This window comes from Nyctibius grandis, chromosome 6 (assembly GCF_013368605.1).
Source record: "Nyctibius grandis isolate bNycGra1 chromosome 6, bNycGra1.pri, whole genome shotgun sequence".
Taxonomy (NCBI): Eukaryota; Metazoa; Chordata; class Aves; order Nyctibiiformes; family Nyctibiidae; genus Nyctibius; species Nyctibius grandis.
The window spans coordinates 46,710,886-46,732,517 of NC_090663.1; the positions used below are offsets into that span (position 1 = coordinate 46,710,886).

The 21,632-nt window shown below is 36.3% G+C and overlaps 1 protein-coding gene across 1 annotated transcript in view; it reads right to left on the bottom strand.

The window, feature by feature from the left end:
* The window catches only part of TLL1 (tolloid like 1), a 142,002-nt gene that overhangs the window by 67,449 nt on the left and 52,921 nt on the right, over positions 1 to 21,632 (bottom strand). Inside the window, exons 2-5 of the mRNA XM_068403312.1 lie at positions 10,643 to 10,753; positions 6,485 to 6,565; positions 3,715 to 3,867; positions 1,563 to 1,680 (exon numbers count right to left, since the gene is read on the bottom strand). Of these exons, the coding sequence (XP_068259413.1) occupies positions 1,563 to 1,680; positions 3,715 to 3,867; positions 6,485 to 6,565; positions 10,643 to 10,753 (463 nt within the window). The remainder of the gene's footprint in view (positions 1 to 1,562; positions 1,681 to 3,714; positions 3,868 to 6,484; positions 6,566 to 10,642; positions 10,754 to 21,632) is intronic.

Sequence of the window (21,632 nt, forward strand, 5' to 3'; positions counted from 1 at the left end):
TATTCCACCTTCTGGTTCAAACTGGTTGCAATCCAGCCTTCACCCTAAAGTGACTTGATCTCATGAAGTATCAACCAGCCAAAAGAGCAGAGCTTTGTCTGAAGAGATTTTCTGTCATTTGGCTTTAGACACTTTGAAGTTGTAGAATTTACTTTTCATGAAACCAAGATCTCTGTAGATATCCCCATACTTGTCTTTCTAAAGCACCTGAGACCATTTATATCTTTTATACTCTTCCGTTTAAATTCACATTGCTTTCTACCTCTGTGAGTGAAGGGAACCATCACGATTATTCCCTGCTCCCCATTTCTCTTCCAGTTGTATGTCAGTATCCCTGACATACAGGTTGCATCGTTAACTAAAATAGCAGCCATACTGGGTCAGAATAAAAGTCCATGTCACTTGGCACCGTTTCTAAGAGGGGTCTAGAGCAGACCTATGGAAGCACAAGAACATGACAGGCAAGTTCACAGGCGCTCCTATAGAATAAGCTCCCCGATTGCAAGGATCTGTGGCTCAGAGACTTTCCAAGACAAAGGTGATGCTTTTCTTAAAATAACTTAGGAGTGGGTTTTATTACACTGTCCTATGACTTAAAAAGAATGTCGGGTAATTTAAACAGATAAGTCTACATGTAATTTTATGGGCTATAATTAAGTACATTCCGGATCATTCCTAGAATGCAAGGAGTTCCCAAAACTTTTCACAGTCCTATCCTATAAAAATTTAAAAGTAGGCATGCAAAGTGTTCATTGATCAGGAAGTCAGCAAGACATGAGAGCTGTTCACTGTGGAGCCTACAACCCAAACAGAAGGTGACTATCAGAAGTACAGTATTTCCACAGGTAGTGAGCACTCTTCTTGGAAAATGAAGAAGGTGCACTTAGGAAGTTCACTGGCCGCTATATAAAATTAAGAATTCTGAGTGGAATAAATAACACACATAGCTGACTGAGGCATTTGTGAGCAGAAGTATCTGAAGATGGAATACGGTGATTAACACAAAGCTGCACTAATGAGTAATAAAACCTATTTTGTTCACTTTTACACATCAGTGTCCTGGAAGGAATTTGCAAAACAGTCACGAATTTGGTGGCTAAACAAATCTGGGCAAGGACAGTCTAACAATAGAAGAGTTAAAATTACAATTAACAACAATTGAGCTGGAAAAGGAATATGGGATAGATTTCCACACATAATCCAGCAGTAAACGTGTGACATGGAGGAAGCTAAGAATAAACAAACAATAAGCCTGAAATACCTTTAGAACAATACATATCAATGTTAAAAGCATGACAAAAAGCCAAATATAAAAGTCTCATTCCTATGTATATATAGTGAGATCATTTTCTCTAGAAATAGATAAAAGAGGCATAACGTCAAAAAGTTACTATACGTATTGCTTTCAATGAACCTAAAGCCAAGCAGAACACGTATCATTTAAATATGGCAACTAGCTATTCATTTTCCTGTGAAGTATATATGCACTTATAACTGCAAAGCTGGCAAGCATGGCCAAACATTGAAAGCCCAAGTATCTGTTACCATACATACACACTTACCCACATGGTCTGTATGTAAATACAATATAACTTTCTTCATCGCTCCGTTCAATAAATGTAACGCACGTGTACTTTTCCCAGTGCCGCATAGCCTGTTTGAACATGGCGCGCTGGGTGCCTGGAAGAATAATTGTATGAAAGGAAATAAACTCTTCTAACTGTGTCTTGTTCCTTAAAATCAGATTTCAATACTATGAATATATGCCTGGAAGGAGTCACTGGATCATGAAGTCCTATGTCCCAGTAGTCACATGTACTGCCAGACTCCAATCAAAGGGATACTCAGATCATCAGCTCATCATAACATATCTGCCTGCAAGGGGACCAATACTGCCTGACACGCTCTAGCAAACATAAAACCTGCAATAAAAAGCATAGCTATGTTACACCAGAGGAAGACAGCAGAAGAAATACAGTGTTGCTTGTGTGCCTGCATTAGCATAATATTTGCTAAGCAATTTCCCTGATGAAATTATCAAGTGGACCACATTGGAGAAAAAAAAGAAAAAGGAAAAAAAAAAAAAAAAAAAGAAAATTGAGGAATCCTGGATCCTAGCTATCTACCCAAAAGAAAAAAAGAAAAAAAGTCCTACAACCTTCAAATCTGGCAACCAAATTAGCCTAAGCCATGTAAACAGGCATACCAGTCAAGGCATTTGATTTTAATAATGCTGTCTTGAACAGTCTCCACTTCTTTGCATCAAAATTTTTCATAAATCAAATGAATCAGCAAAAGAGGGAAATTCTTGATTTGGTACAATACTAAGCATACCTAGCTATTTGGTTTAAAAACAGGAAACACATTCAGAAACAATCAAAACTATACTCTAGATGCAGAAGCAGCCAGGCCAGCTCTCACCACAGAACACAAAACCAGCTAGTATACAGTACTTCAGATATTATAGCAATGTAATTTCATTGCCTGAAAAAAGACGAGGCTTATTATCTTAGAGGCAGCATCTGAGAATATAGCTATACTGCTTCTGAGCTGGAAATCCACAAAGAAGAGTACTTTTTGGCACGAATTTGCTAGCAGAAATACATCCAGCTTGCAGACTTTTGCAAAGTTGCATGTTACAGCATAGGAGAATTTAAAAAAAAAAATATCTACTTTGAGTTTAAAGACAACAAAACCTCAAAATTCATAAAAGTAGCAAGTTCAAATCATGTCAGGATCCTAAAAATTAAAGGTTATTTCATCCCATCTTGCCCTTTTCTTTTATCTTTAAGTAATGTTTGCCAAGCTTTAGAATTTATCTTTCATTATGAAAAAGGTAAAATGTTTCATGTGATATGCTTTCATTTAGTTTACTAGATTATTTCAGAAGATGGTAATCCTAAAAGCAAAGGTCACGTTTGGTATAGTACTATGTAAATACCCAAACTAAAAGTTTGACTGTAGCCCTCTGTTTGAAAGGAATAACTCTGGTTCCTTCATACACACATGCATACAATATGTGAGCATTTGCATGTTTCTTTTGGTTCCCTGTATTTTTGTGCACAATAAATGTTATTATATATCTTTTCCCAACCAGCTTTGCTTTTCTCCCTCCCTTTTTGTTTTAAATTACCTCTTACATCCACATTGATATTGATTCATTTCCTTTTTTCAGGGATAACAAAAGTTTTAAACTTCCTACAGTTTTCTGCTAAGAATTCTATATATTTTGAAGTCAGTCTTTCTTCTTGTCATACATAATGTCTGTGTGTACCCATCAGAAAACCAAACCGAGGAATTACAAAACACATTTGAGGCAGTTTGTTGAGAGAAATTAGTTTAGCAGAATACATGTCACACCAGTTAAATTAGTTATAGTCTTGTGCTAAATATCCTGCATTTTTTAAAAAAACAGATTTCATGAAATTCTGTTACAGAGGCTCTCGAAAACAAACACGCAACAAGAAATATTAGGTAAAGAAAAAGAGTCTTTCCTTTCTAAAATATAGTTATACATTTCTATTATGTAGCTTGCCTTTAGGAACAATTTTTTTGAAGTGTGACTAATATTTTCAGAAGAGATGTACTTCGGGCTTGACGCAACAGACACTCTTCTATTGACTTCCATAGTATGACTTGACTTTAAAAAAAAAAAAAGGTGAGAATTTAAAAAAAAATCATATTCCTTCTCCCCATTTAACGCACAAAGCTTACCAGTGAAATTTCCACCTATTACATACGGAATGACACCCCCTGGCCATATTCTTTCTGTTCGTGATGTAGCAGCCCTGGGAAATCGGTTTTTCTCATTTTTCCCCGAGAACTTTACAGTAGTTCTTCCTTTAGATGTATTATTTTGCTCAAAGCCTGTAATGATAATTAAAACACTGAATGAGATCTCACACACACACAAAAGAGAACAATTATTTTCCAGCAGGTCAAAGTCAGATTATTTCTTTATACCCTTTAAAAGTAGGACATTGCTATTATGCAACAGTATCATTACTTAGTTTTCTGAGAAATGCTTGAAATAAAGAGTCTAAATCTTCATTTTTCAAACATATCTGCAGTAACAATTTGCACGTATATTTATGAACTTGAAGGCACATTGCATAATTTAATCTAAATTTTCTCATTGAATAATAATAATTTAAAAAAAAAAAATCACACTCCCCGTGTATTTTTCTTTTTTTAAATAAATTGGGATATTTCCAGCAAAGAGGGAAAGACTTTGGACAGATCAAAAGTAATCAGGCATTCACTTCCCCTTTCATTTTTATTGCAAGATCTGCAAAAAGCAAGTGCATGATCATCACAGAATCACAGAATGTTAGGGATTGGAAGGGGACTTGAAAGATCATCTAGTCCAATCCCCCTGCCGGAGCAGGATTACCTAGACCATATCACACAGGAACGCGTCCAGGCGGGTTTTGAATGTCTCCAGAAAAGGAGACTCCACAACCTCTCTGGGCAGCCTGTTCCAGTGTTCGGTCACCCTCACCGTAAAGAAGTTTTTCCTCATATTTATGTGGAACCTCCTGTGTTCCAGCTTGCACCCATTGCCCCTTGTCCTGTCAAGGGATGTCACTGAGAAGAGCCTGGCTCCATCCTCATGACACTTGCCCTTTACATATTTATAAACATTAATCATCCTTGAAGCACTGGACAGAAAGAATTCCTTAAAGTATTAGATTGGTTTTTATTATCAGGAATTACAAGGAAAAAATACACACATTATTTGCAAAGTTGTATACATATGGAAAAAGTCAGAGAGGGTCATTTCTCCCTCAGATCTCCATCACCTGTAGCTACTACCATCAGATACATTTTCAGATGAAAATGTGACTTTCATTTTGATAGTAACCCTACAACGCTTCAGGATGCAAATATACACTTTTCATAAATGAGCTTTTGGAACCCTACGGGTATTACTCATGGCTGGAATTTCTTTACAAGACAAAAAAATGTCCACTATTTTCAGAGATATTACCACTATTCACCCCATTTCAGGCAAATCTTTCCCAAATCAGCTGAAACTTACTGTGACAATAGAAGAGGATAAGGATAATCAGACAAGGACTTGCACACCATAACAGGTGCTTCTTCTGAAGCAATTTATAAATTAGCATGCACATCAGGGCAGCTGATTAAAATGGAATACTTGAAAGGAGGTCAACAAATCCTGCTCAGCAAGGCTGAAGTCTTACTCCTCTTTGAAGAGTAAACCTTCCCTCTGTGAATATCCCCTGTGATACCAGTTCCACCTAAGTGTTAATGGCTACGTGAGAATCACGGAGGATTCCAGGGCAGGATCATGGTATGGTATCTTGGCACAGCCCGAGGGCTGGGAGAGCAGCAAAAGGAAGAAAGGGAAGAAGCTACAGCCCAAAGCAGGGAGAAAGCCCTTGATACACAGGAAGAAAAGACTGCACCTTTGTAACTTAACTTTATAACTTAAATTATATCAGAAATGATATAGAAGATTTCAGGGTTTAAAAAAAACACTCAAGTAAATAAATTATCCTTGTAATTAAATGTGTAAATGAGAATTACACAACAGTCTACAACATAGGTAGAAAAGTCAGAGAAAAACTCTTGTTACACTCAATATGCAGTCATTACTGAACCACACCACATGTTAATGTAGATGTTTCAGCATTCAAAATTCTTTTGAACTAGAAGTAAGAAACTTATGTCAAATTGCAGGTAAAATATGACAAGCATTTATGCAATAATAAAATTGTAATTCTCTTACAGAGAATGAAGATTATATAGCAGAGCACATCTGCAAAGGCAGTCACTGTGCTCTGGTTAATCTTACAAGATATACAGTGATGCATTTAGACATACTGTGGTATGACTACAATGAAGTTTCACATATTTTCCTTTTTGAGATTGAGGTTTCATAACATTAAAGTGACATCTCCTTGCATCAAATATGGTGAGTAAACTCAACCAGTATTAATGGCGATTCCACTTACATTGCCTGCTGAATTCAGCTACGTTCATACTGACAAGAGTGTAATTAGTATAAAAATGTGTTTGTTCAGTGTAACACACCATAAATGCTTCAAACACAGTATGAATCATCAGAATGCCCCAAATGGATCCAGAAGAAAAAAAATAAAAACCACACATAAAACTAGCAGCTATACAGCATAGCCTACCTGTACTGAAAAGACATCGTATTGATATCAGTTGAACTGATAACTGTGAACACTGCCATACAAAGAAGCTACGAGATTTTTAATATGAGATTTAAAACTATATATTTTAGCTTCCAGATTTGATGCTGGAAATTGACCTCTAAGGAAATGCAACAAATAGCTAATCTCTTCATTACTAATCTTGTACTATTTATTTTTCAGTTTGTTAATGCCAATAGTAATACAGGAAGACTTTAAAGTGTTGAAGTACTATCTTCATTAAAGTTCATGATACATTAGCACATCAGGCAACCTGCTAATGTAAACAGTGAAAATACCAGAGCCAAATCTTCTTATCCTGTCTATAAGCTGATAGAGGGCACCTCGTTTTTTTGACGTCCCATGCTCTCCGAAGCCACCTTTAAAAAGAAAAGAAAAGAAAAAATGCAATTTTACAGAAGAACACGGACTCTTACACCTACAGCAACTATATAGCCTCGAGAGATTAGAAAATACCCCATAAAAATTGCAATGCATCTTAAAAGAAGTTTAACGTTCTTCAATGACTTGCATACAAATTCTTCAAGTATTCTTGACATTGAAATAAAAACACATTTTTAGCTGAAAAATTTTCTAACATGCATTCCAGAATGTAAGCCAACATGTCATTGTTATTCAGACAAGTCATGACAATTACATCATCTAATTATTATTTGGAGCTTTTTTTTTTTCTTCCTGGTGACCTTGACATCCTCAGAGCCATACTGATTGACAGCTAAAAGCCTTACGCTCACAGAAATTTCCTGAATGCAGACCATAATCTTCTCATTTCAAGGGAGGGGAAAGAGGGAAAGCAAACACCCAAAGATTCACCAGAAAAAAAAAAAACAACGAAACTGAATACAAACTTAATATGGCTGATTTTACCATGAAAGATTTGGTTTTCTTTGTCATCATGCAAATAGATGTCCAATGCACTCTAAAGGTTTTGAAACAACACATGCTGGTGTATATTGCAGTAAGACCTCGTAGGCATATATGTCTGTGACATTTCAGTAATCAATGAGCAAGAAAAATTAAAGTAATTGATTTTAACATTTACCATGCCATTTACAGAAATGCAACACATTACAGAAATGCGTACATTTGATGCATCTGCCACATACTCTCTTCACCGGTAATCCTTTCGTGGCTGCAAATGCCGTTGCAAACACCAGTAAATCAGAAGGAAGAACACCAATAATACTTCACTAGTCAATAAATTGTTCAGAATTGTTCAGAAAGTTTTGTGATTTTCAGAAGTTTGTAGAAGGTTGTATTTTAAAATTCAATATCTGTTACAGGACAAGAGAGTTTTCTTGTTTCTTCTTTCTTCTTCTTTCTTTTACAACAGCAAAAGTAAAAAGGTAGAAATAAAAGGACCATTGAAACCTCCACAACCACCACTAAGAAGGCCTTTCCCAATTTCCCATAACAACTTTCAATATATATGTGGAAAATATATATATTAAACAGCAACTTAAAATCACATTATAGACGAGAAAATACCATATATGGCAAGTGAGTTTGTGTGGCTCCTCAGTGAATAACAATGTGCCTAATTATTTGGATTACACTGTCACATAGTTGCTGGCTCCCTTGAGGAAAATTTTGCAAATTTTTTAAAACATTTTAGATAGATGAGGTAATAGTTCAACACATTCCTTTCCAACAAGTTACATGGTAACTATATACACTACAGAGACTATAACAATTCCATTCCTTGTATTGATCATCATTAATGTAATTTTCTCTCATGTTAACATTCGTCTTACAAAAAACAAGCCATATAGCTAGATTACAAACAAATATTAAAAAAGCCTTAAAAGCATCAACTGTCACAGACATAGCAGAAAAACCAAAGAATCCATTATTTACTTAAAGAAACTATTATACTATAATTATGTCTAGAAAAAAATATTAAACTATCATTTCTGTGTTAACACAGCCTGTGTATACCACTTAGTGAAAAACTGAAGAAAAAGTATCTCACATAACTAATCTGTCTTATATGAATAATATACAGCCTTGCCAAGCCACAGTCTAAAAAAGTTTAAAAAAAAAAAAATCATATTTGCTGCATCTTCTCATACTTCAGGCAGGAGAAGAAGGATACTTTTGGCAGTTTGGACTTATAATAATATATACATAACAATTTTATCAGATTTATTCTTGTTTCTGTTTACAATGATTATGCGTATTGCTTGGACAAAATGACAAGTAAAAAGACAGAGCCACACTCTCAGAAGTTCACAGATTAAGTATCTGACCCTGCAAATCCAGGCAGATAATCCTCACCAAAAGGAGTAGTCACATAATGTGCATCAGAGTCTGTGAGCCTCAGGATTTTTAATTAGTAGTTGCAATGATAAATGCAACTCTGCAATTCCATCTTGATAGTATACATCCAAGTATCTAACCCTTCTACCTGATGTCACCTCTAGTTTGTGAAGGTCAACAGCAGAAAGTGCTCAGAAATCAAGCTTGTAATTAATTGTCATTGTGTCTGTAACTAAGGTAAAATATGAATTTGTTTTCTATTTTACAAGCATTTTACTAGGTAGCAACTGGAAAAACAATGTATCAACTAGTTAGTTGTTGGCAATTTACTCTTTCGGAAATTAGAGGGCAAAAAAGAACACTAGGCTGTGCAGTTTGCTAAATTCCTAGTTTATGCATCAAAATGCTGTAAATTTAGAAAAATAATTACATATGTAATGTGTAAAATTGAGTTCTCCAACTCTGTTTTTAGAAAAATCAAGAATGTTGAGGGTTCACTAAGAACCATTACAAAATCATTAACTTCAGCAGAGTTTGTTCTCCAAAGTCCAGTCCCACTGACCACTGCAGTTGCATTGATTCCTGTTGTGCAATAATGGTAGAAAAATTTGATCCAAATGCATTAGCAATCCTCAATAGGATGACTCAATATCCTGAACAGGATACTGTCCACAAGAAAAGATAATGCACAAATCCCAAGACAAGGTAAGGAAAGAAAATTAAATAATAGAATATTAAATATTATTTTAAAACAGCTTAGAAATGTATATTCTTTCTCTGGCAATTGACAAAAAAATAACTGCAGTTAAAAAGAAAAAACAGAAAAGCAAGAAGAAAAAGGAAAGTCAGCAAGCCAAAGAAATCACTTGACTGCATCCACTTTAAGGGGAAATGACCGACCTTGCTCTCTACATTTTGTCAGCAAAACTAGTGCCTGAAATACCTTCAAAACCAATTAAACTATTTGTTTGGGGGAAAGGGGAGTAGGGAAACTGCTGACTCTATTAACATTTTAAAATCCAGTCTTGATCTAGAAATGCTCAAAGGTGTTCCTGCCTTAAAAAAAAAGTGGCTTTAAAAGGAGATAAAATACATTTTCAAGTTGTTATAAAAATAGTCTAATCAAGACTTCTAACTAGGAAGAGTAAAAATATTTTAAATATATCAAATTGAAAGGTTAAATTGAAAATTGCTTCTTTGGTCTGAAAAATTCCTTTCTGATCATTCATCAAAATGACCCTTATTTCCACATATCAGGAACCATTACGTTAATAGTAGCTCAGTTCAGGAACATATAGAACATGCTTAATAGAAAATAAATTTCAATTATGCATTTATACATTTTCTAATAGCATTTTTTCTACACTTTTCCTAAGTAACTTGTCTTTTTTGGTACCATAACCTGAAAGTTTACAAATTCTCCATTATGAATTACCAAATCAGAGCCTGAAAGTATAGATATTTTTAGATATTAGATAGACATCCATTTAGACATGGATTATGCTTTCTCTTTTGCACACACTCATATTTATTTACACATAAATAATATCTCTCCATCTATCTGTCTGACTATCCAACTGCCTGTGTTGATCAGATTGCAGCTTCTGGCACTAATGCACTGTATGTTAACAATAGCAAATAAACACGTATTAAAATGTCAGATATACAGTTGCTTTTTAGACATGGCAAATCCTAGCAAGGATGACATGTTCTTGTGTTGCTTCTAGATCTGGGTACAGATCTGGATGGAATCAAACAAAGAGCAAAAGGAGGGGCTGTAATCCAGTACTCCCAGTCTCACCTCCAGGATTCCACGTATGTTCTCCATAGGACATTTGGGCTCTGCTATGAGGAACTTTTAGTCATGAAAGCAAAGCTTTGTACAATTTCCTTTCCCACATGACCACCTGCAGACTGGACTTATGGTTCCTACCAGATTCTGCTCTTCAGTTCAACATGATATTTTTAACCAGAAATGCCAGAATAAAATTAAAAATTTAGCTTTTCTCTTTCTTTCCCTAAAACAAATTTATACTCATTGTTTAACAACGTTTTAAAGTATAAACTAATATTACCCCAAACATTATACTGACTTTCTACATTTAAAACAGAGATTGCCTTCTATGCAGAAGTAAATAACAGGAAAAATAAATTAAAATAAGTTTGAAATATCGTACCTGTGTTATGGCCAAGTCTTTCGCTGGAGTGCTGCGTAAGGTCAATCGTCCTGTCAATTTGAAAGATTTTTAAGTCTTCATCATCTAAGGCAATATCTCCCCAAAAGACAGCTTTAAATAAAAAAGAGCTCAATTTAATTAAAGAATTTATTTAGACATTAAAACCAATCTGAAGACTATAATGCCATGTTATCATCCTTGGGAAAATATATGATAAATATATATTTGTATCACATATATTTGTATAAAAATATAGATCAGTAAGCAAAGAAAGAAAACTACCTAGGCAAAAGGCAAATAATTTATTTCAATATTCTCCTAAGCTCTTGGTCTTTTTAATTTCTTTACACATTGCCTAAATGCAATCATTTAAATGTAATGTCACTCTATTAACAAATTTTCAGCATATATGTTGTTTTATGTAAGTAAATACAACAGAGCATAAAAGACACTTAAACGTTAACATTTGAATTATGAAGTCAAAATCCACACAGTGCTGTGAAAATACAACCTTTACATTTCCTAACATCTTCCTGAAAATGAGAATTATTTGAAGTAATTTTTACTGTGTTCCAATCACTTTCTTTATCACATTATTGTTTGCCTCAGAGAATTAATATGTTTATCTGTTTTCTGTTAAACTGAGTGAAAAAAAGCCTTTATTTTTCACTGTCATCTTGGTTTATTTGTATGCTTTCCTTTTATAGTTAATCTCACTATTAGGATTCTTTAAAATACTTGTGCTTTTCAAAGCTCCAGTCTCTTTCTTCTGTTTAACCTTTCTTTGGCCTTTTTGGTGGGTTTCTTCTTTCTTTTTCTGTTCTCTTTCAGGCTCTCCCCATTTTCTTCTGTTCGACTTTTGCATAGCTAACTCATCTTCCCTAAGCTGCCGTTAACAACTCAATGAACCAAGATATAGGCCCACCTGCAAGAATTCAGGATCTATAACCTCAGTCTTTCATCTCTGCCTATTTTTCCTGAGATTTTATCCTGAAACCTCCCTGCCAACTCAAACTTATCATTAAAGCTGAACTCAACAGGCCATATCCTCAACTGCTGTCAACGAAGTCAACAGAGCATATACTAATTAACATGAGCTGAAATGGTTGTTTATTATCTTTATCCAAATTCTTCCTTTTCCATCTCTTCACTGCCTCTGTCAATAGCTCTATTATTTGTCCCCTTAGAGTCACAAAACCCCTGTGCTCAATCTTGGTGTCATCTTCAACACTTTCCCTTCTTTCCCCCATCCAGGAAGACATCACTAACTCTGCCTGGTTGTTCATTATACAGTTCCACAGCAAATTGCTGTCTTTGCTTCCATACAACTAAAACCTTGTCCAAAGTCCAGCTGTTACCAAATCATTCTCTCTGGCCTACTTATACCATTCTGGGTTTTGAACAGTGAGAGAAGAAAGTCAGTAGTCTCCATCTGACTTGAATTAAATATTATTTATTATTACTATTATAAACACCTTCTAGCGATTTCTCTTGGATGTCATTCATAACTGTGGCCACTGTATAAGCACAATGAAAGATTGCAAACTTTAATAAACAGAACAGAAAATGGTCAGAGGAAAAAACTATTAACATTTCAGTCTACAAAGACATGCTGTGCCCCAGCAGAAGTCACACGGGTTGCTCACACCAGACTCAAGGAAGTGCTAAAGCTTAATAGCAAACCCATTTTTCTTTCCTGGTAATATTGAGAGTTAACAAAAGGAAGGTTCTGAACTAACAGTAGATGATGGAAAAAATAACTCACTGACAGAAATGCATTAGCAGAAGCCACTTTGGTTTCAGTGTGTAATACTGATGTATAAATATGAAAACCCAAGGTAAATTGAACTTCAGAAAAATAATAAAGTAGAAAAAATAATGGTGGAAAATATCCTCCCTAGTCCTGATAATGCATCGTTATTGCTCACTGTGGTTAACATTCACTTTGCCATGAAAATACAAATAGCAAAGACTAAACCCTGTGAATCTGTCTGACATAAATGCATTGAATTTCTGTGCACATATATAAAATATACCTCAGTATTCAGGCAAGGTTTAGTAACTTTGTCTGTCGGGTTAGAAAGGAAAACAAAGCTATGATGTTTCTGTTAAACATCTAGACTGTTAGCTAGTTTTTGATTAGCCACCAAGCACAAGGATAAGTTTAACAATAATATAACCATGGTAATATAACAATAAGTGCTGATGCAAGTTTGATGTAATTGTAAACAAGTAATACGTGTGACCAATAGGAGCTAGGTTCTTAATGTATTAACTAAATACGAGCTAACACTGAAGAAGGAAATATATATGATTGTTTGTCTAAAAGTATAATGGAAAGTTTGGAGCTTTCTTCAAGCTACTGTTTTTTTTCACGCAAGGCAATTCTGTTTTGAAGAAAAAAGACAGACACATAAAAGACAAACATGATGAAAGGCAGAAACCTTGGTAGAATTAACCCATTTGACTTTTGCAACAAGTTAATAATTGCCACTTTACTTTTACTGAAATAAACTTGTGGTTTTCTGAATTACTTTCCGTGCAACTGATAAGAGATATGCTTAGCAAAAGAAACAAGAGTTAACTGGATGCTATTTAATTTCAATATAGTCCAAACAATCAGCAACTGAGACAAAAAGGGAGCTGATAACTGCTTTTTTAAAAAATACACCTTTTTTCCAATGCAAGGTCTACACTGAATATAAATTCTGCCCTTCAAAGCCTGAAGCACAACCCCACCTGAATTATCAAAAAAAATAAAAACAGGTATCTCCCAGAACTGTTAAAAGCATCCTTTAATTTTTTGGAATGCCTGTGTAAGTGTCAAACTACTTAGTAACTAGAGAAGACCGTATTTTTATCTGCTGTCTTAAAATTTTTCTGGCCTGAAACTATCTGAAGAAGTCACTCTCTATACTTCCTCATGTCACACACCAACCTTAACCTTACAGAAAGCAAGCAGAGGATTGTTCGGGTATGCAAGGCATGATGTTAAAGACCTTGCTAAGAGCATGTTAGGATTAAGAGCTTTATTAGCTCCCTCCAAGGAATTTCTGACAGAATTGACCTGTTTAGCTCTGCACTTCCCTCATTTTTCACAGATAATTAATTAATAAATTTCATTTAGAACATTAATAAGAATCTGATAAGCAATTCAGTTAGCATGCAAAAACAAAATTGAAATAAAAGGATGGAAGAACTTTCAAAATTATCCAAACAGAACTTTAATGTACCTCTACTTATTTCAGGTTGCTTCATATTATATCTCATCCTATCTATCTATTCAGTGATCAGAAAAACTTGATGTTTACCCATAGCTTTTTCATTTAATTTGAAAATGCAAGATTTACAATAAACTTAGGAAAAATCTGTTGAAAATCCGAGACAGCTTTAATTAAAGGAGGAAGTATTTCAAATATCTTTTATTATAATAGGTTCTTCACAAAAAAAGAAAATGGATCTTTTTGTCCAATACTTACTAAAGACATATCACAGAATCACAGAATGTCAGGGATTGGAAGGGACCTCGAAAGATCATCTAGTCCAATCTAGTCCAACCCTGCCGCAGCAGGATTACCTAGACCATATCACACAGGAACGCGTCCAGGCGGGTTTTGAATGTCTCCAGAGAAGGAGACTCCACAACCTCTCTGGGCAGCCTGTTCCAGTGTTCGGTCACCCTCACCGTAAAGAAGTTTTTCCTCATATTTATGTGGAACCTCCTGTGTTCCAACTTGCACCCATTGCCCCTTGTCCTGTCAATGGATGTCACCGAGAAGAGCCTGGCTCCATCCTCATGACACTTGCCCTTTACATAATTATAAACATTAATGAGGTCACCCCTCAGTCTCCTCTTCTCTAAGCTAAAGAGACCCAGCTCCCTCAGCCTCTCCTCATAAGGGAGATGTTCCACTCCCTTAATCATCTTTGTGGCTCTGTGCTGGACTCTCTCTAGCAGTTCCCTGTCCTTCTTGAACTGAGGGGCCCAGAACTGGACACAATATTCCAGATGCAGCCTCATCAGGGCAGAGTAGAGGGGGAGGAGAACCTCTCTTGACCTGCTAACCACACCCCTTCTAATACACCCCAGGATGCCATTGGCCTTCTTGGCCACAAGGGCACTTTGCTGGCCCATGGTCATCCTGCTGTCCACTAGGACCCCCAGGTCCCTTTCCCCTACGCTGGTCTCCAACAGGTCTGTCCCCAACTTGTACTGGTACATGGGGTTGTTCTTGCCCAGATGCAGGACTCTACACTTGCCCTTGTTATATTTCATTAAGTTTCTCCCCGCCCAACTCTCCAGCCTGTCCAGGTCTCTCTGAATGACTGCGCAGCCTTCCGGTGCATCAGCCACTCCTCCCAGTTTTGTGTCATCAGCAAACTTGCTGACAGTGCACTCTATTCCCTCATCCAAGTCATTAATGAATATATTGAATAGTTCTGGTCCCAGTACCGACCCTTGAGGGACTCCGCTAGACACAGGCCTCCAACTGGACTCTGTCCCATTGACCACCACTCTCTGGCTTCTTTCCTTCAGCCAGTTCACAATCCACCTCACTACCCGATCATCCAGACCACGCTTCCTCAGTTTAGCTGCGAGGATGCTGTGGGAGACCGTGTCAAACGCTTTACTGAAATCGAGATAGACCACATCCACAGCTTTACCATCATCTATCCACCGGGTTATGTCCTCATAAAAGGCTATCAAGTTGGTGAAGCATGACTTCCCCTTGGTGAAGGCATGTTGAGTACCTCTAATGATCCCCCTATCCTTGATGTGCCTAGAGACAGCACCAAGGACAAGTTGTTCCATCACCTTTTTGTGGATGGAGGTGAGGCTGACCGGTCTATAGTTACCCGGGTCCTCCTTCTTGCCCTTTTTGAAGACTGGAGTGACATTCGCTTTCCTCCAGTCCTCAGGCACCTCTCCCGTTGCCCACGACTTAGCAAAGATGATGCTATATACCCTTTTATGTCAAATTTCAAGATGATATATACCCTTTTATGTCAAATTTCAAGATTATATATACCCTTTTATATCAAATTTCAACTTTGTTTCTATTGTGGGGGTTTTTTTATGTTTTATATGGCCACTACATTATGCATTTACACAAATTCAACAGAGACAATACATGCATCAGTTTCAGAAAGATGGACACAAACCAACTACACAGTAAAAGTATGTTTTTCTGTAACAGTTGAGAAGGATTTATGTGCAGCTGTTAAAACAGAAAATACTCTTCACCAGCAGATGCAGTTCTGCTTTCACACAACTCCAAGCCCTCAGCCAAACATCACCTTCAAAAAGGTCTTATTTTATTAAAAGACAAAACACTGCCATGTAGAGCAGCTAAGTTTGCTATATGTAAACAATCATCTCACAAGCACAAAAACAAACAGGAAAATAGGTGGGTTGTAAAAGAAACCTGCCATCCAGAGAAACACACCTTAATACTACCACACAAGTAACATGATTGGAAAGGAAAACTATGATGATCTAGAAAATCCAGATCAAGCACAGGAACTACAGCTACAATCTACTGCTTGTAACAGGAACTATTATTTTATCATAAATAGTTAAGATTCATCAGAAAAGTTCTCTCTGACAATTTACTCTATTCCAACAAGACCATCACTGCACCAAAGAGCCAGTATTCTAAAGGAATAAAATATGCTACTAAGGATAGGAAATAAAAATAGATAAATAAAAATATATTTTTAAAAAGATATGAAAACTATTTTACGTATATGGATGTACACACATGGTATGAGTCAATTAGCATACACAGGCTTTCATGACTTTCTAGAAGATGGTCAGAAATCCACGGAACAAGAAAGAAATCACATGGTTAAATCCATGGGGCTGCAATATGTGGTAGCGTGGCTCATTTTGACATTTTAAATACCAATTAGCATGTAAGTCTACAAAATATATACAGGAGTATATTCCTTATAATTGCAACAACAGAATTATCTACATCAAACTTCTTTCACAATTTGTCCTATAATTATTAATTTTTAAAACTCAAACCATAACCAGCCATTTTTAAATGAAATATATTCCTGATAGTATTCATACTGATGTTAGTAACAAAGTATAAAACGCAACTAAAGACTTCTAGTGTTTGCCCCTACAGCACAGCAGTGTAGCAGAAGAAAACCAGCTCTACCTTGGGCTAAGTCGAGCACCCAGCTACCAAGGACAGCTCTAAGAGCCTGACACTGTCAGAGACCGCTACAATCCAGACACCATTTTCATAACGTGATTTGTTCTGATGACTGTGCAAGCTAGAAAAATGTTCAGCTCAGGTACAACTTTCCCACATTTGGAAAGCTTGTGAAAATAAGATTGGAGAAACTCTTTCTTAGACTTTCTCAAACTGAGATGTAAACTGTGATCAGCCACACAGGTATTCTCTTATTCTATGAGCAGATGCAGAATTGTGACAGGGAGATTACTCCTGTACTGAGAAGATAACAATGAAAGGATTAAAGCAATATTAGAAGACATTTTAAAAGCAAAGCCTCAGATTTTGGTATGCTACTGGGAGTAGAAAGCACAAGAAGTTCATGCTTCACCACCTTCATAGAAGGTGCCAAGAACGGACAACAAAAATATTAGAGTTAACTGCAAGGCAAAATTGAAATCTGAGGAGTTCCTTTAATGTCCTTTGCTGGGAGGTGGAACACTCGGCACTTTTCAAAATCTGACCAGTAATTCATGCAGGAAGAGATGCCAAAAAGTGTGTTGGCCCAGGTTCAGGGTAGATATTCATCTAAACCCACATGTGCAGCAGTTCCAATTAGCAGCCTCTTCTATAGCTGAGTCATTGAGTACTTCCCTGTAACAACACAGCTATGTGCATTATAGTCTATCTTGGTGAGTCATTTTGTTCCATACAATCACTTCACAGCTTACATAACTGCCTCTAACTCTGAACAGAAAAAAGGAAAATTTAGAACTAAATAAGTAAAAAAAAAATTCACCTCATTACAAGGAAGACAACATGTGCTACTATAATTAACCTGATTTTGTATTCCCACTGCCTTCAAATCAGTTCAGTCTTTTCAAGATTTTCAGGTGCAATACACTTTTCTTAGAAATCATTAAAAGGAGAACAAGACAGGGCAAATAAACAGCAAAAGATCTTACATGCAACCACAAGCATAAGGACTGCATGCCATACCCTGAATGCTTTCTATCATTTTTGGTCATTAGTGCTACCTTCAGCCATAATCGTGTAATAAATTTCCATGGTACCATACAGAGCTCACAGAACTTTCAAAAGAAATTTAAGAATTGAAATTGAAGTTAATTTAATTGTGTTTGATAATTATCCAAATCAGTTTGAATTTTTATCGAAAAAAAATATGACAGTTAAAAAAAGTTAAATAAAACTTTAACAACATTAAATAGAAGATCAAGGCAGCCTATTTTCAGATACACCAAAACAAGAAAATAGTTACTTCATTAATTTCACCATGCAGCATTTTCAAATCTGTGCATGACTATGAGCAAGTGTTAGTGAAACCTCTTGATTTACTTGAAAAAGCTCACATAGACACACCTGAAAAGGAATACAACACTTCTGATTGGCTCCTTCCATGTTCCTACTTACTGTAAAAGTAAATTATGTAAAATAGCAAGCTCACCAACACTCATACCAATTCTATTTTTCAAGACTCCTGCTTCAAACTCCAAACCAGAAAGCCATGATTTTCCCTAAGGAATGTATCATTTCCACTTTTATTAGAAAATAAAATAATGATGGCAGAATACTTTAAACATCTCCAGACTGTATACCTGTTAGAAATACATTCCTCCATTCTTTGTATGGGGCATCTCTTGACAACAGCTTGCATAGGCATACATAAAGTTACCCTGAAATCAGCTAGCTTGTGTATGGCAGTGTTGTAGCCTTAGAGGCACAAATTTTAATGCAATTTACTCAAATCTTCAATGACACGGTTTCCCTGTTGACATAACTACCTGCAACTCACCACTGTCTCATGTCATCCACTCTTAGAAACTTCCCCTGTGTTCCCCACTCACAATGCTTTTAGCTTCCTTCCTTCCTTACATTTATAGGTAGGGTTCTGGCAAGGCAACATCTCTATTGGGGCCAAGTTACACTTGGTCAGCCCCATCTGTGGCACGTAGCATTTCGCTGCAGCTCCTTCACACTGTTCTCCAAACTCTGCAGGAAGTTATTACCAAACTGACCCAACTAGGACAGAAAAATAACCAGGTATGACCTGACGATGGACACAAAAAACAGTTGTCGAGTCAAAGGCTGGAGAAGATAAATAATTGCTGGAGAGGCATCCCCCATCCTACAGAGCTGGTTCCAGACATCCCTCCCAGGCGCATGACAATCAGATCACAGCACAGATGGGCTACGGGTTAAGTGGCATGCAGCACTGGGGCATGTTCCAAATTTTTCAAAGCAGACAACATCTCCAACACAAAGTAATACTTTCAAGGAAAATGGAGTATTTGTGACACCCTTTATCAGCGTAAAATGTTCACTTGCCAAGAGAGGCATTTGTAGAGCTTGACCTTTGGGAAAAGGGATGTTAATTTGCTAGAGATGTTTCTCCATGACACAGCATAAACCTTGATTTACAGGTGTCCATTTCCTCTGAGCTAACTGCAGCTTTTCCTTTGTTCTTAATTTGGAAGTAGTGACTTTTTTAATTCCATTTTTTTCTTTTTCCTTTTTTGAGTGACAGTTTTTATATTCCTTTAAAATTAGTACAAAACAAAAAAAAAATCTTCAAGAAAGAAAAGGCTATTTGACTGAAGTTGCAATCTTAAGTAAAAGGACAAGCTTCACTCCTAAACTTACTGAATGGTATTCTGATGACAGTCTCTTTAACAATGCAACAGCTCCCCTGTGAAAGTTTTGGTTCTTGGTTAAACTGTTCAACCTGGCAAGATTCTTGACTTTCAGTAACTATTTACTTTTTTTTTATGCAAGATCATCATCAACACCACACACACTTTGTAACTGGTAAAACCTATTCCTCATGTAATGAGTTAACCACTGAACTGAATGCAGACGACTCTGCTGAGCAAACAGTAAAGGAGTCTGCACACTACCTTGGCAAAGCAAGCAGCTACTCTGAGAACTTTCTTCATCACATATAACTGCTTCAGGCCAGATACTGACAAAACAAACCTACAGAGAAATATTCTGAAACAGATCCATTTACCTATACTATTAAGTTTTTTTATTATTATTTTCTAGTATTTCTAGTTTCTAGACTGCAGAGTCAAAAGTTTAAAAAAAAATATTGAGACACGAGCTTTTAAGAGCAGTTATCAACCACTTTGAAAGGAAAGCCACACCAAAAGACCAGTGGCTCTCAAAAAGATCAATGATTACCAAAAACATGGGGCAATCACAAATAATTTTTCTTACCATAACACATGCTGACCTGCTCTATATGAAACCACATGCAAGAGTACCATCATTTCCTGGGTCTGTCACTCCCTTCTGGCCCCGGGACAACAGAAGCAGTGAGGGAAATACTTCCTCCTCTTCCTGGAAGGACTGCACGTCACCCCTACCAGAAGCCACTGCCCCAGAATTTGCTGACCATTCATTTAGTGATAACAGATTGTGATTGCTGACATAGGAGAAGAGGGCTGATGGGTCATGGGTTTTTTTGCTGTCTGCAGTCACCTGCAAATGCGGACTTCTTCTGCTATAGCTAGCTTTGTTACGGAGGCTAGAAAAATACACCGGTGGGGAAACTGGGGTCTATAACATCACAACAGTCATAATTACCCCAGTTAGCCCTATATGACCATTATGATGCTATAACATTCATCCTCATTTTACTTTGAAACTCCATTATCCTGTGAATAGCCTTAGGGTCAAGATCTACAAAGTTAATTATATGACTAAGCTTTCTTCCAGTAGAAAGAACAGGCTCCACAAGGCAAAATTATCACTCAAAGTGAAATCTCTTTTAAAATATATAAAATACATGAACGTATAAAACTAGAAAGAACAAAACTCCTTGTTTTAAAATTAAGAATAGAAATTAAGAAATTCATTCTATTCCTTAAAGAATGCAAAAATGGATAACTTTAAAAATAAGCTACATATAGAAGAACAAAGACAAACCCTCGTTGGAAAGAAAGTTGTCAGTCTGAGCATGCCACCTACATGAAACAGCTGTTAGGGCTGAGAGAGACACAGCAGCTGCTACAAGGCCTCCCCAAAGATGCAAGCCTTAGACATTTTCATTTGAACACCAAGAAAACAGAAGAGCACCAGCAAATCAAGTGAATTACCAAGCTAACTGATAACACACAGCACAAGCCAAAGGATTAAAGAAACTATTTTATTCCTTGCCATTACACCCATATTAATCAACTGTATCTACTTTGTAGAGAATTTTGTATAACACAGCTGATGTTTTACAGCTTTTTGTTTTTCCTCATACTGTCTAAACTTCAGGTCAAAATAGCTTCTCTAGGTTCACAAAATAAATTACATTTTATAAGTGAAGTACCATAACTTTCATAACTTTTTCCACATGGTTAACAACATGTTTTTGCCCAGAGCAGACTTAGGTACTTTTTAAATTAAAATAATACTTTCATCATCATGAAACGACTGTGCATCACTTGAGCACAGTACTAGTTTCGTTGTTGCAAAAACTGAATTCAATCAGTTCAGCACTGTTATTAATGGAAAAATCATTGTGTTGTTTTACTTGGCAGTTTTGAAATATTATTTTCCTTCTAACCAGAAGGTAAAAAAGGAGCTAGAAGCTTACATGTATAGATTCGCCCACATGAATGCATTTGGGGACAGGGGAAGTGTTATTGTGTAGTACTCTGTTCAAAACACAAATGAACTGCTAGTTTGATGACTTTGATGCTTCAATCTTGAAGCCTCAGAAGAGAAGGAAGGTAACAGCACTGTCTGAAGATAGGAAACTGCAGCATATTTATCACACAAACCATCAGACA